Genomic DNA, 10,295 nt, shown 5'->3' on the forward strand with positions numbered 1-10,295 from the left:
CGAGGTTCAAGCGTGGCCCTTTGGGACCTCAGTTCCAGCAGCTGCAGTGCCCGCGGGCTGGCACACAGGAGCCAGCAGAGGAGGGGGGAGGCTCCTGAAGCCGTGGACACTCATTCTTTGCTCCACAGAAAGCAAGTGGTTATTAAAAGCCAGATTTTCCCAGCACATTCCTCCCAACGAGCAAAACCCACCTGGGAAGCAGGACCACAGAAGCCTGAACGGCAGCAAACGGAGACAGGATTGCCATCCCCAAACCCACTGCCTGATCCCCAGGCTGGGGCGCGATGCTTAACCAGCGGAGCTCAGGCGTTATCCCACCCGACCCCCTCCTTCATCTCAGTGGTGCCAGGGCCTCTGGAGCTCACCAAGACAACGCACCCTTGAGGGCAGCCGCTGTGTCTCCCTGCCACAGTGAAGCAATCCCACCGCTGCCAGGAGAACCCACTTTACTTCTCCGCTGGGACTGAACAGCTTGCCCTGAAGAACTGCTACGCCTCCTCCATCCAAAGCGTTCTTCATCCCACAAAACGATCGTGCCCCACAGTTTAGGAGTCCCAAGCAAGAGTGAGCGGATCCTGCACTCTTCCTCCCACGCCAGCCGCAGGAGACGGCACGAACACTTGCTTTTGTGCAGGGTCTCGCTCATCACAGCCAGCTGCAGGATGCTGCTTTAGCCGCACACAGAGACCCAGACAGCAAGTGGAGCCAACAGCCCCCCTCCCAAAACCTCCCGGGACCACAGATGGAGACCCAAAGAGGGGGAGACAGTGCCTGGCGGGCTGAGAGGAAAGAAAAAGAGTTGGTACCGTCTGAGAAAAGACGACTGCTGGCTTTTATTGCCCAGTGAAGTGGGCTCAGACACTCACGTACCGGAGGAAAAGCACCGTGGGGAGCAGGCCCAGACCCAGCAGTTGTGGGTGCACAGCCCAGGCTGCTGCTGAGCCGTCTCCGTGTGGAAAAGGACACCCGCTTTGGGGAAGAGGGCACAGAAAACCCCCAGAGCAGAGGAACTTCCCAGCAGGGTGCAGAGATCTGGGTGGCACGCAGGAACCCAGCACAGGCACGGAGAAGTGACACCGAGGGGAAGGCAGGGACGCTCGCAGTCTAGTTGCAGTTCTTGGGAAGGCGATAGACACTGCCCGAGTAGATCAGCTGCTGGTCCCGCACCTTCTTGTGCAGGAAACCCTGCAGCTCTTGTAGATCGATCTCGGTGACCACCGGGCCTGTCATCACAAACATCTTCAGCATGCTGTGAATCCTCTCCAAGGACAGGCTCTCGAGGTTGGTCAGCATGGCCTGGATGTACGTCCAGAACAGCTGCGGGGGGACACGCGAGCAACAGTAAATCACGCTGCCATCTGCACCGTGAAGAAAAGGGGTGCTTGGGCATCCCTCGTCCCAAAAGCGGAGCAGGGCTGTAGTAGGTGGCTGTGAGTTCTGCTCTCAGCCAGAAGCATGCGGCCTTCCAAGAGGACACATCCAAGAACAGGACACCCAGCCAGAAAGCAGGATTTGACTTTGACGTGCAGCCCGTGCATGACCCTCAGTGGATAAACACCAGTATGACACCTGCGTGCTGCCCAGCGGCACAACACGCGCACATGACACACGGGTAGGAAAAGCACTGGAAGCGCCCAGGAACCACAACGCAGAGAAGGCAAAGGTCCAGCTGTTAGTGCCGGGGCAGCCTTTTTGGCAGCCTAAGTGCCATGAAGCCCCGCCTGGGGGAATCCAAGAAAGTTACGGCTGCTTTTAAATAGGAAATCCTGTCTCAGAGGTTTTCTTATTTACACTGAGAAAACAGAGGTCGAGATACCCAAATGGCTGCGTGGCTCAGCAGCCGGGCACTTCCCTGGAGGGAAGGCTGTGATCCAGCCCCTGCACCAGTGAGCGTTTACCAAGGGACAGCCCCTTCCAACACCCATCACGCTGCACTGAGCCACCTGCAGGGGAAAATGCAAATCCAAAGCGCCAACTGAAGCCCTCATCTCAATCGGATTCCCCAAAACCAAAAGCTCGGGACGTTTGCATTGTCCCGCCGGCTTCGCAAGCAGCCGAGACGCACAAGCGCGTACCTGCAGCTCTTCCTCTTTCTGGTCAGCCTGTGAGGCCATGGCAGAGTCCCCCTCCTCGTCGCTGTCTATCAGAACGACCTTCTCCACCTGGTCCTTCTGCTCCTCCTCAATCACAGTGAAGACGCCTTGCGGCTCTTCGCGCAGGACGCCCTGCTGCAGCCACAGCGTCATCTTACGCTTCAGCGACGTCACGGGCACCTTGAGCACTTCGCTCAGCTCCGTCAGCGTCCACGTACCTGCAGACCCCACGGATCTCAGAGAAGAGAGCGGGACACCTGCCCACCCAGCCCCAGCAGCCACGACTCGGTGAGAGGACGGGGACGGCTGGCAGCCAGTGCCAGCAGCAAGCAGCTGTGTGCAGGGGCTGCCTGGCCACGGAGCGGGTGCTGGGCTGCGGCCCTGCTCCGTGCCGTCTCCGAGGGTGGCTGGGGACCTGCTGAGCCCTCTGGTAGGTCCAAGCCCACGAGCCAGGTCTTGGTCCCGCTGCCAGAGCTCTCAGAGCCTCCAGCCACCCCCCTAACATGGCCCTCCCACCCAGCCATGCGAAGCACACGGACACGAGGGGTTGACACCGAGTCTCTGCCGCAGCACTCACTCTTGGTCTGGAAGTGCAAAATGATGGCAGCGTGCACGGGGGACACGGACAGGGAGAGGGTGCGATCTGCCAGCTCCACGTCCAAGTCCACCAGGCCCAGGTGGTACTTCCAGTTCAGGGTCCTCATGGCCTGCAAAAGGGGGAAGCAGCCGCTTACGGCACATCTGCCAACAGGAGCCACTAAGCGCTGCGTTACTGCAAACGCCCCTCTGCCACCGGGGCCAGCTGCACCCCCAGGCCTCTGCCAGATGCTGAAGCTGCTCCCCTCCTCACACATCACCCAGCACTGCCACCACCCAGCCAGCCCCCACCCCATCATGGGAAACATCCTCCTCGGCACAAGTTGTCATCCAGACCTGGCAGGGTAAGCACAGGCTGAGGAAACACTGGAAGACCAAACGGGCTGCCCAGGACAATCTCCTATGGGAAATAAAGATTCCTCTGGGGCAGCATGTCCTCGGAACACACGCCATCTCTTCTCATACTGGTGTGAAAACAGCCCTGCTTGCTTTGAAGGCCGAGGAAAACTCTCTTCCCTAACTGCCATCACCACAACGACCCAGGCACCCCATAAAGAGAAAACCCCCCCATTAGGCAACAGCTGAGCTGGGGCAGCTGTAACCCCCGATTCAAAGCTGAAGGACTGCGCGATTCCACCGTAACAGCATGGGTGTACCAGCAGCCAAAATCCAAGGGATGTTAAAGCAGACTTTGCACAGACCACGCCATATAACAAAGTCTCAACAGCATACATCGTTTTGAAGGAGGGTTAAAGGTGCCTCACCTTTAATTTCTCATACTTCTTGGAATAGGCTTCCATGGCTTCCTTGACCTTCTCTGGAAGCTCCAGCTTCTCCTCTTTCAGCAGCGGCCAGAACTCACTTGACAGGATAACAGCAACAAGGCTGAACGGTGGCCTCTCCTCCTCTGGAAGCTTCTCTTCCTCATCACGAATGTTGGCATTAATGCGTCGTGAGTCAGCCATATCCTGGAAAAGGCACAGGAAGCTAAGGCAGCTCCTTCTCTTCCAAGTCAGTGCTAACCCTTACTAAAGGGGAGACTTAAACAAGGGGACTAGCATCGTCTCCAAATGATGATGAGGACACTGGAAAGGACAAGGTCATGTGTGTCTGCATCAAAGTCTGCTGCACACTCAGAAACAGTCGTGGGGAGGCTGAGGAAGGGCTTGTTCCACTCAACATTAGCCTGGAGTCCCTCCAGAACTGTGCTTCCTACAGTGCTCCAAGTGAATTAAACGCCAGAGTCCCAGCCCCACAGGAGCTGGAGGAGCCCAGCTCTTCACTGCCGGAATACTGCACGGCAGGAAGAGCAGGAGAGACGACAGCACCAGAGCAACCATTCCCCAGAGGTGACAACCCAACCCAAAGGGCTTAGAAAGCAGACAAGATTTTGAACACACTTCTGCCTCTCACACACCAGCCCCCTCACAGGGATTTTGGGAACCCCACTTTCCTAGAAAACCCTTTTGGGGTCCCTCCTCAAGTCCCTCCTCTTTCACAATGAGTTCAAACACCCAGGACTTGAATTTAAAAAGTAAAACCCATACTTTTAACATGACTTCACAATAGTGCATCTGAGCTTCACCAAACCGCAGCTTCAGCAGCTCCACGTTGCGGATTTCCCTGGTAAGAGAAACACCAGATCAGACACAGGTCCCTCAGAGAGGCGGGTCTGGCTTGGCCTCTGCCGCCTGCAACGCAGCCAAAACAGGTAGCTTCTAGCACAAGGGTGCTCCTCCTAGGAAGCCTTGCAAGGTGTCACCTACATGCTGCCCAATCAGTGCAAGCCAAGTGCAGGATGGAGCAGGGTGCAGCTTGAGAAGAGGTGAGCACGTGAAATTCCACATGCAGACCCAGAGCTGCAGAGGAAATGGCCAAAGACACTCCTGGTTCCAGAAAACAGCTGCTCGTAGGACCACAACTGAAGCAACCTTCATCAGGTGATTCTACCATGGAAAGCGCCGAGGCTGGGCACCTGCACCTCACCTCTCAGCGTTGTAGTTGAACTGATGGAGCAGCCGGTCAGCCAGAAGCGTGCGGTATTCGTTGATAAACAGGTCCTTGCTGCCATAGATGCTCACCAGCAGGCTGATGATGTCCGAGGACCGACGCTTGGAACTGGAGTTTCCTAGCGAGATCAAGCAGACGACAGTGCCAGATTATCAGAGACCTGCCCCAGCTCAGCTCAGCTCTAGACGATGAGCAAATGAGCTGCTCAAGACTTCTGGTCCTGGCACCTAACCTGGATCTGCGTCAACGGGGTCAGGAACCCAGTCCCCCGGTTCTGAGATGTCATCGTCACTCTCCTGGCCGTTCTCCAGGGTCACCGGGTCAGCTTTCGAGAGCTCGTTGGCAAGATCAGAGCCCTCCGCATCCCCTGTGAGACCGGCCACAATCTTCCGCACCGTGTCCTCCCGAGTCCTGCCCACAGGCAAGAGAAACAGAGCGAGTGAAGGGCAGGGAGAGGGGATGCCCACGACCGCCCCGCCAGCCTCCTACCTCAGATACTTCCTGATGGGCTCGCAGGCCACCTCCAGGATAACCATGGAGGGGTCAAGCTCCCGCAGCGCCTTGATGGCCGAGATATACAGAGTGATGATGTCGGACGTGTTGACTCCTGCAGGAGAGGGGCACAGGGACTCACAGTCACAGAGCACAGGCAGCTTGGGTGCAGGGAGCCTGGATGCTCCAAGCCCTCTGCTCCACCTGACAAAGCTAAACTTCCCGCTCAGCTCCTCACCCCTTTGAAAACGAGGCAGAAAGATCTAAGCAGCTCCTGCTGCCCAGGCACACCCGAATGTGCACAGCCTGACCGCCTGCCACTCATCACACACAAAGCCAGATGAGGGGTCCCACCAGATCCCCATTCATGCCCAGGCTCCCCACAGTGTTACGGCACACGCGGGGATCTTGTACCCACCAGGGTGCAGAAGTCGCGTTTCCAGAGCGCTTTTCAGGGAGCTGAGCAGCTGATGCCTCTGATTAGTCCTTTCCAGGCAGAACTTGAGGTCCTCCACAGCAGGCTTGGACTCTGGGAAATCTACAAACCGAAGCGCCATTAGAAGCAGCCCCACACTCCAGGGGAAGGCAAGAGGAGACAGCGCGGTACCGCAGGAGAGGAAGGCCGAAGCTATCGTGCATCCAGCCCAAGTCCGAGTGACCGAATGGCTCAAACCTACCTCGAATAATGCTGAAGAGCTCTTCGATGCGCATGCTGGCGTAGCTGTGGTAGAAGAACCTTTGGACGTGGCACCGCCAGCGCTTCAGGGTGCTGCTAGCCTCTGCAGAGGAACGTGCCAAGGGACCGTCTTGCAGAAAAACCCTGCTGAGCCAGCCGATCACCTTCTCAATCCACTGCACAAGGACAGGGGGAGCACAGAGATGGTGATCACCACAGCTGGATGCACAGCTGTGTCCCACACTTCACCTATCAACAGGCAGATGAATGAGCAAACTGCCCGCCACACCGGCTGTGACACATTTCGGTGATTCCTGAAAGCAGTAAAGAGCAAGCAAGCCACCCCAAGGACCCACCATCAACCAAAATCAAGCACTTGAAACCAAGACCTCAAATACCAGCTGAGCTCATTTGTAATTATCTACTCCACCACACCGAGGACGCACTGAAGAAATGCACACGTTCTGACTGTTACAACTGCAGACAGGACAAACCTGACAACTACACAACACCTGGGCAAGACTGTGGAAAGCTGGTAACGCATGCTGAAGGAGAAAAGGAAAGGACTACAAATGATGCAAAGTCAGTTCTAAGGAATACAATCATTATCAAACCAACCCATTCCTTCCTGTGAGGTTATCTTCTCTGAGCGCTCCTGTCACAGTCTGATTATCAACTGACTCTCCAGACCACTGCTGATGAGTCTCTCACTTGTACTTTTAGCAAGCTGTTTCTCAGACTTCTCCTGTTTTGCCGGTAGCTTTGCCAGGCTAATGCTTTTTGCCTTAAAATTCTCTCTTCCTAGTTCTGACACGCTCCAGCGTCCTGTGGCCAAACACGCTGCCCTTCCCAAAGGGATGGGAGCAAGGGCACCTTCAGTTACGTCTGACAAGCCGAACGCAGTTGCATTCTCCCTGCTGCCCTTAAAATGTCCTCAAACAATCTCCAGGTCATCCAAAAGCCTTTCTTTCACACGAGGTCCAGCAAAGAAAGTGCTGCACACCAACTAAAGGGGAGCAAATACCAAATGCCTGCCGATGTCGGCACACGACAGAAATAGCCGGCGTGGCAAACAGCAAGGAAACTGGGGCAACCACCGAGAGCCGCCTGGTTTGCACGGCAACCTCACTTCACACATTGTGCTTCCACACAGGCAAAGGCAAGGTCACGCCTCCAGGAACAAAGAGCGTAGGGCAACCTGCGGAGCCAGGGCTGGATCCTGCAAGAGCCATAACCCGGAGACCAATTTTATTTGAAGGCCACGCTGGGTACGCTGACCAACACAAACTTGGTTTAAGGCAGCAGCAAAACAATCAGGTCGTCGCAAGGAAGGATTCTAATTCTGTGTATGGCCCACCAGTGAGATCAATGCCAGACCATCGTCTCACTTTCTCGATGCCTGTTTTAAACGGGTGCTGAAAAATCGGGAAGAGGACAGAAAACGGCCACACAAATTCTAACGATGGGCCCACCTACGCAGAAGGAGGGTCCTCTGCAGGCCAGGTGGCACTGCACGCTCTTGTAGCTTGTCAAACGGAATCACAGAAATTCCTGCTATGGCCCTCACCGGGTGAAACACAAGGGTCCGTCACGCACGGGCCAGAGCAAACCGTCCCCTCCAGCATAAACCAAAACTGAGAGTTGTAACCGCCTCTTCTGCCAAGCGCGCTGGGAGTCGCAGCCCAGGACCAAGGGGTTTAGGTGGAATCTGCTTTTAGCCAGAGCTGCTAAAGCACCAACAGCAGCAGCTGCTCATCTCCGAAGGAAGGGCCCTTGCCGCCCACACGCCTGCCTTACCTCCTGGAACTCATTCAGGAAGGAGCGCTCGTACTCCCCCCTGCATCGCTGCTCCATCCTCTCTTCTATCATCCTGTGCAAGATGGTCGTGACCGCATCGGCGCTCACTCTCTCCAGCAAATGCAGCCGGTGGCTATGGAGACAATGCGCCGTGTATGGAATCAAAGGCACAAGCAAGTACAGACAGCCCCGCTACCCAAAGGCACCTTCCGCCCCGGACACGCCACAGATGCAGGCCTCAGTGTAAATGCTCTGACACACAGACGCACTGCGTGTATAGCACGTGACGTGACTGCTACCCCACCTTCCTTAGGAACGTGACTTTCTGGCTATCAAAAGCTTTTCCATGAAGAAAAGTTTGCCCCGTTTTGGACAGGTGGCTTTAGCGCAAGAGGAAGGCATTGTCATATCCGGGGAGAAGAACTTTCTCTCTAAAGATCTCCTCCTGTTCAACCACCAGTCGCCAGCCACCTGCAGACACCCTGCGTCAGGTTCTCTACCCATCACCGTGACCCGGCCCGACCTCACGCGCAACTCCTCCCATCTCCAGAAATGAAGAAAACCCGCCACTGCTCCCCATCCAGACCGCCTGGTCCTGGCGAGTGACAGCCACCACCCCGTAAGCGTACGTACAGGATGTCGTTGAGCTGCTGAAACTGCTCCATGGCTTTGGGGCACCAGCACTGCTCCCTCTTGCTGCTGCAGCCTGTGCAGAGCGCGCTGTCTCCGCCGCCCTCCTCCGGATCACTGTCCTCGCTCATGCTGCTCTCACGCTCGCTCCTTCCCTCTTCTCCTTTCTTCCACTGCCGCATGTATATCCTGAACGTGCGGCCGTAGAACTGCTGGATCATCTCCTGGAAGGATTTGGTCGTGGAGAAGAAGAGGATCGCCTTGAACATGGTGTAGACCTTCTCCTGCAGCGTCTGGGCACCCGTCCCCAGCAGCAAGCCTGCCTCGGTCCACCTCTCCAGGAGCTCCAGGCTGTTCAGGTAGGGGTCCAGGCGCCTCCTGAGGAGACCAAACGCGTCCAGGAGGAGCGAGGAGCACTGGGGCTCCTCAGCCGTGTTCTCATGCTGGCCGATGCCATTCCAGAACTCGGGAGCTATGTTTGCCTGAAGGTCCATCTGCAGCACCTCGACGAACCACTCCTCCACCACCGAGTGCAAGTCGTAACGCCGCAGGACGTCCAGGGCTGCCCGCAGCTCCGCATCCTTCAGCGGCTGCGCAGCATCCGACCGCGGGACTGCCTGGAAAGCCGAGGGGGCACTGAATTGGAGACCCCTCCTTGGGGGCCTGTGCCGGGGGGCCCAGAGCTCAGAGGGCACCTGGCAGCTCCCGCTGCTCCACCGAGCCCCACGGGGGGCTGCGCTGCTGGCAGCCCCGTGCCCACCACCCTGGGACCCCCACAGCCCCCGCCCCCGGGCCCCCATGGCCAGGCCTCGGGCCCCCACGGTCCCCACTGCCCACCGCCCCCGGGCCCCCATGGCCAGGCCTCGGGCCCCCACGGTCCCCGCTGCCCACCGCCCCCGGGCCCCCATGGCCAGGCCTCGGGCCCCCACCGGCCCCAGACTCCCACCGCTCTCGGCTCCCACCGCCCCCGGGCCCCCCACTGCCCCTGAGTGCCCACACCCGGGGGCACCCACCGCTCTCGGGCCCCCACCGCCCTCGCTGCCCACCGCCCCCGGGCCCCCACTGCCAGCCCTCGGGCCCGAGCCTGCCCCGGCCGCCCTGACGGGCCGCCTGGGCCGCCGCGGCCTCTCCCTCGCAGTCCCCGGCAGCCACAGGCCGCCCCCGCCAGGCGCCCCCGGGCCCGCTTCTCCCCACAGCCCCGGGACCGGCCGGGCCGGGGCCGCCTCAGCCCCCCGGGGGCGGAAGCCTGCGCGGTCGGGGCCTGCGCCGGGCCCGCCTCAGGCGCCCACAGGGCCCAGAGCGCGGAGCCCCGCAGCCCCGCAGCCCCGGCCGCCCCCCCGCCCCCCCGCCCCGCTCACCAGCCCCAGGGCGGCGGGCGGCACCAGGGCGGTGCTGAGCGTGTTCCAGGCGGCCGAGAGCTCCGCGCCCGCCGGCGGCTCCATGCGGGCCGGGCCGCGCCGCGGAGGAGGCGGGGCGGGCAGGGCCGGGCCCGGCCGGGCGGCACACGGCGGGTCTGGGGCCGGGGGACACACTGCTGGGCTGGGGCCGCGGCCCGCGGGCACACGGCGGGGCTGCGGAGGGCGGCAGGCCCGGGGCCCGGAGCTGCGGGCGGAGCCGGGAGGCGGAGCGGAGCGGTGCGGCTGCGTGGCCGCATCCCGGCGCTGACCGGGGCTGCGCTTCGCTTCGGTGCTGCTGGATCGCGGTCCAGGGGCATCCCCAGACCATCGCTGGGGGGTCCGGAGGCGGCAGTGGCCCGGGGCCGTGAGCTTGTGCGGGTTTGTGCCTCATGTCCCCGCCGCGCAGGCCCGGGGGGTTCCGAGCGCATCCCGGTGCCCTGCCCGCCCCACCAGCCCGGAGGGCGACGCGTCCTGCCAGCTCTGCCGGGGCTTCTCGGGCACGAATTCCCTCCATGCCTGCTGCCATCCAGGATTAGCCGCTTTCTCACTTTCCTGCCTTCCCCTGGAGTCACACCCTCTGCGTTCACAGACAGGGGTTCATTT

At 59.7% G+C, this 10,295-nt stretch overlaps 1 protein-coding gene across 1 annotated transcript; it reads right to left on the bottom strand.

Moving 5' to 3' along the window:
• Window positions 1-810: 810 nt before the first annotated feature.
• Window positions 811-9,817, bottom strand: ANAPC2 (anaphase promoting complex subunit 2). The gene is made up of 13 exons (XM_040607236.1): window positions 9,654-9,817; window positions 8,299-8,912; window positions 7,666-7,798; window positions 5,870-6,044; window positions 5,611-5,730; window positions 5,190-5,307; window positions 4,933-5,111; window positions 4,677-4,818; window positions 4,238-4,313; window positions 3,455-3,658; window positions 2,671-2,800; window positions 2,076-2,311; window positions 811-1,317 (listed from the first exon to the last, which is right to left on the bottom strand). Exons 1-13 carry the CDS (start codon window positions 9,735-9,737, stop codon window positions 1,105-1,107), a joined length of 2,424 nt encoding a protein of 807 aa, XP_040463170.1. The 5' UTR covers window positions 9,738-9,817; the 3' UTR covers window positions 811-1,104.
• Window positions 9,818-10,295: the final 478 nt, after the last annotated feature.

Source organism: Falco naumanni, chromosome 9 (assembly GCF_017639655.2).
Source record: "Falco naumanni isolate bFalNau1 chromosome 9, bFalNau1.pat, whole genome shotgun sequence".
NCBI lineage: Eukaryota > Metazoa > Chordata > Aves > Falconiformes > Falconidae > Falco > Falco naumanni.

Excerpts from the sequence above, each read along its gene's own strand:
- ANAPC2 (XM_040607236.1), bottom strand. The coding sequence starts at position 9,737 with ATGGAGCCGCCGGCGGGCGCGGAGCTCTCGGCCGCCTGGAACACGCTC. Across the intron at positions 3,659-4,237 it reads ATTGTGAAGTCATGTTAAAA|GATATGGCTGACTCACGACG; the intron begins GTATGGGTTTTA and ends TGCCTTTTCCAG. Across the intron at positions 2,801-3,454 it reads AGAAGTATGAGAAATTAAAG|GCCATGAGGACCCTGAACTG; the intron begins GTGAGGCACCTT and ends CCCCTTTTGCAG.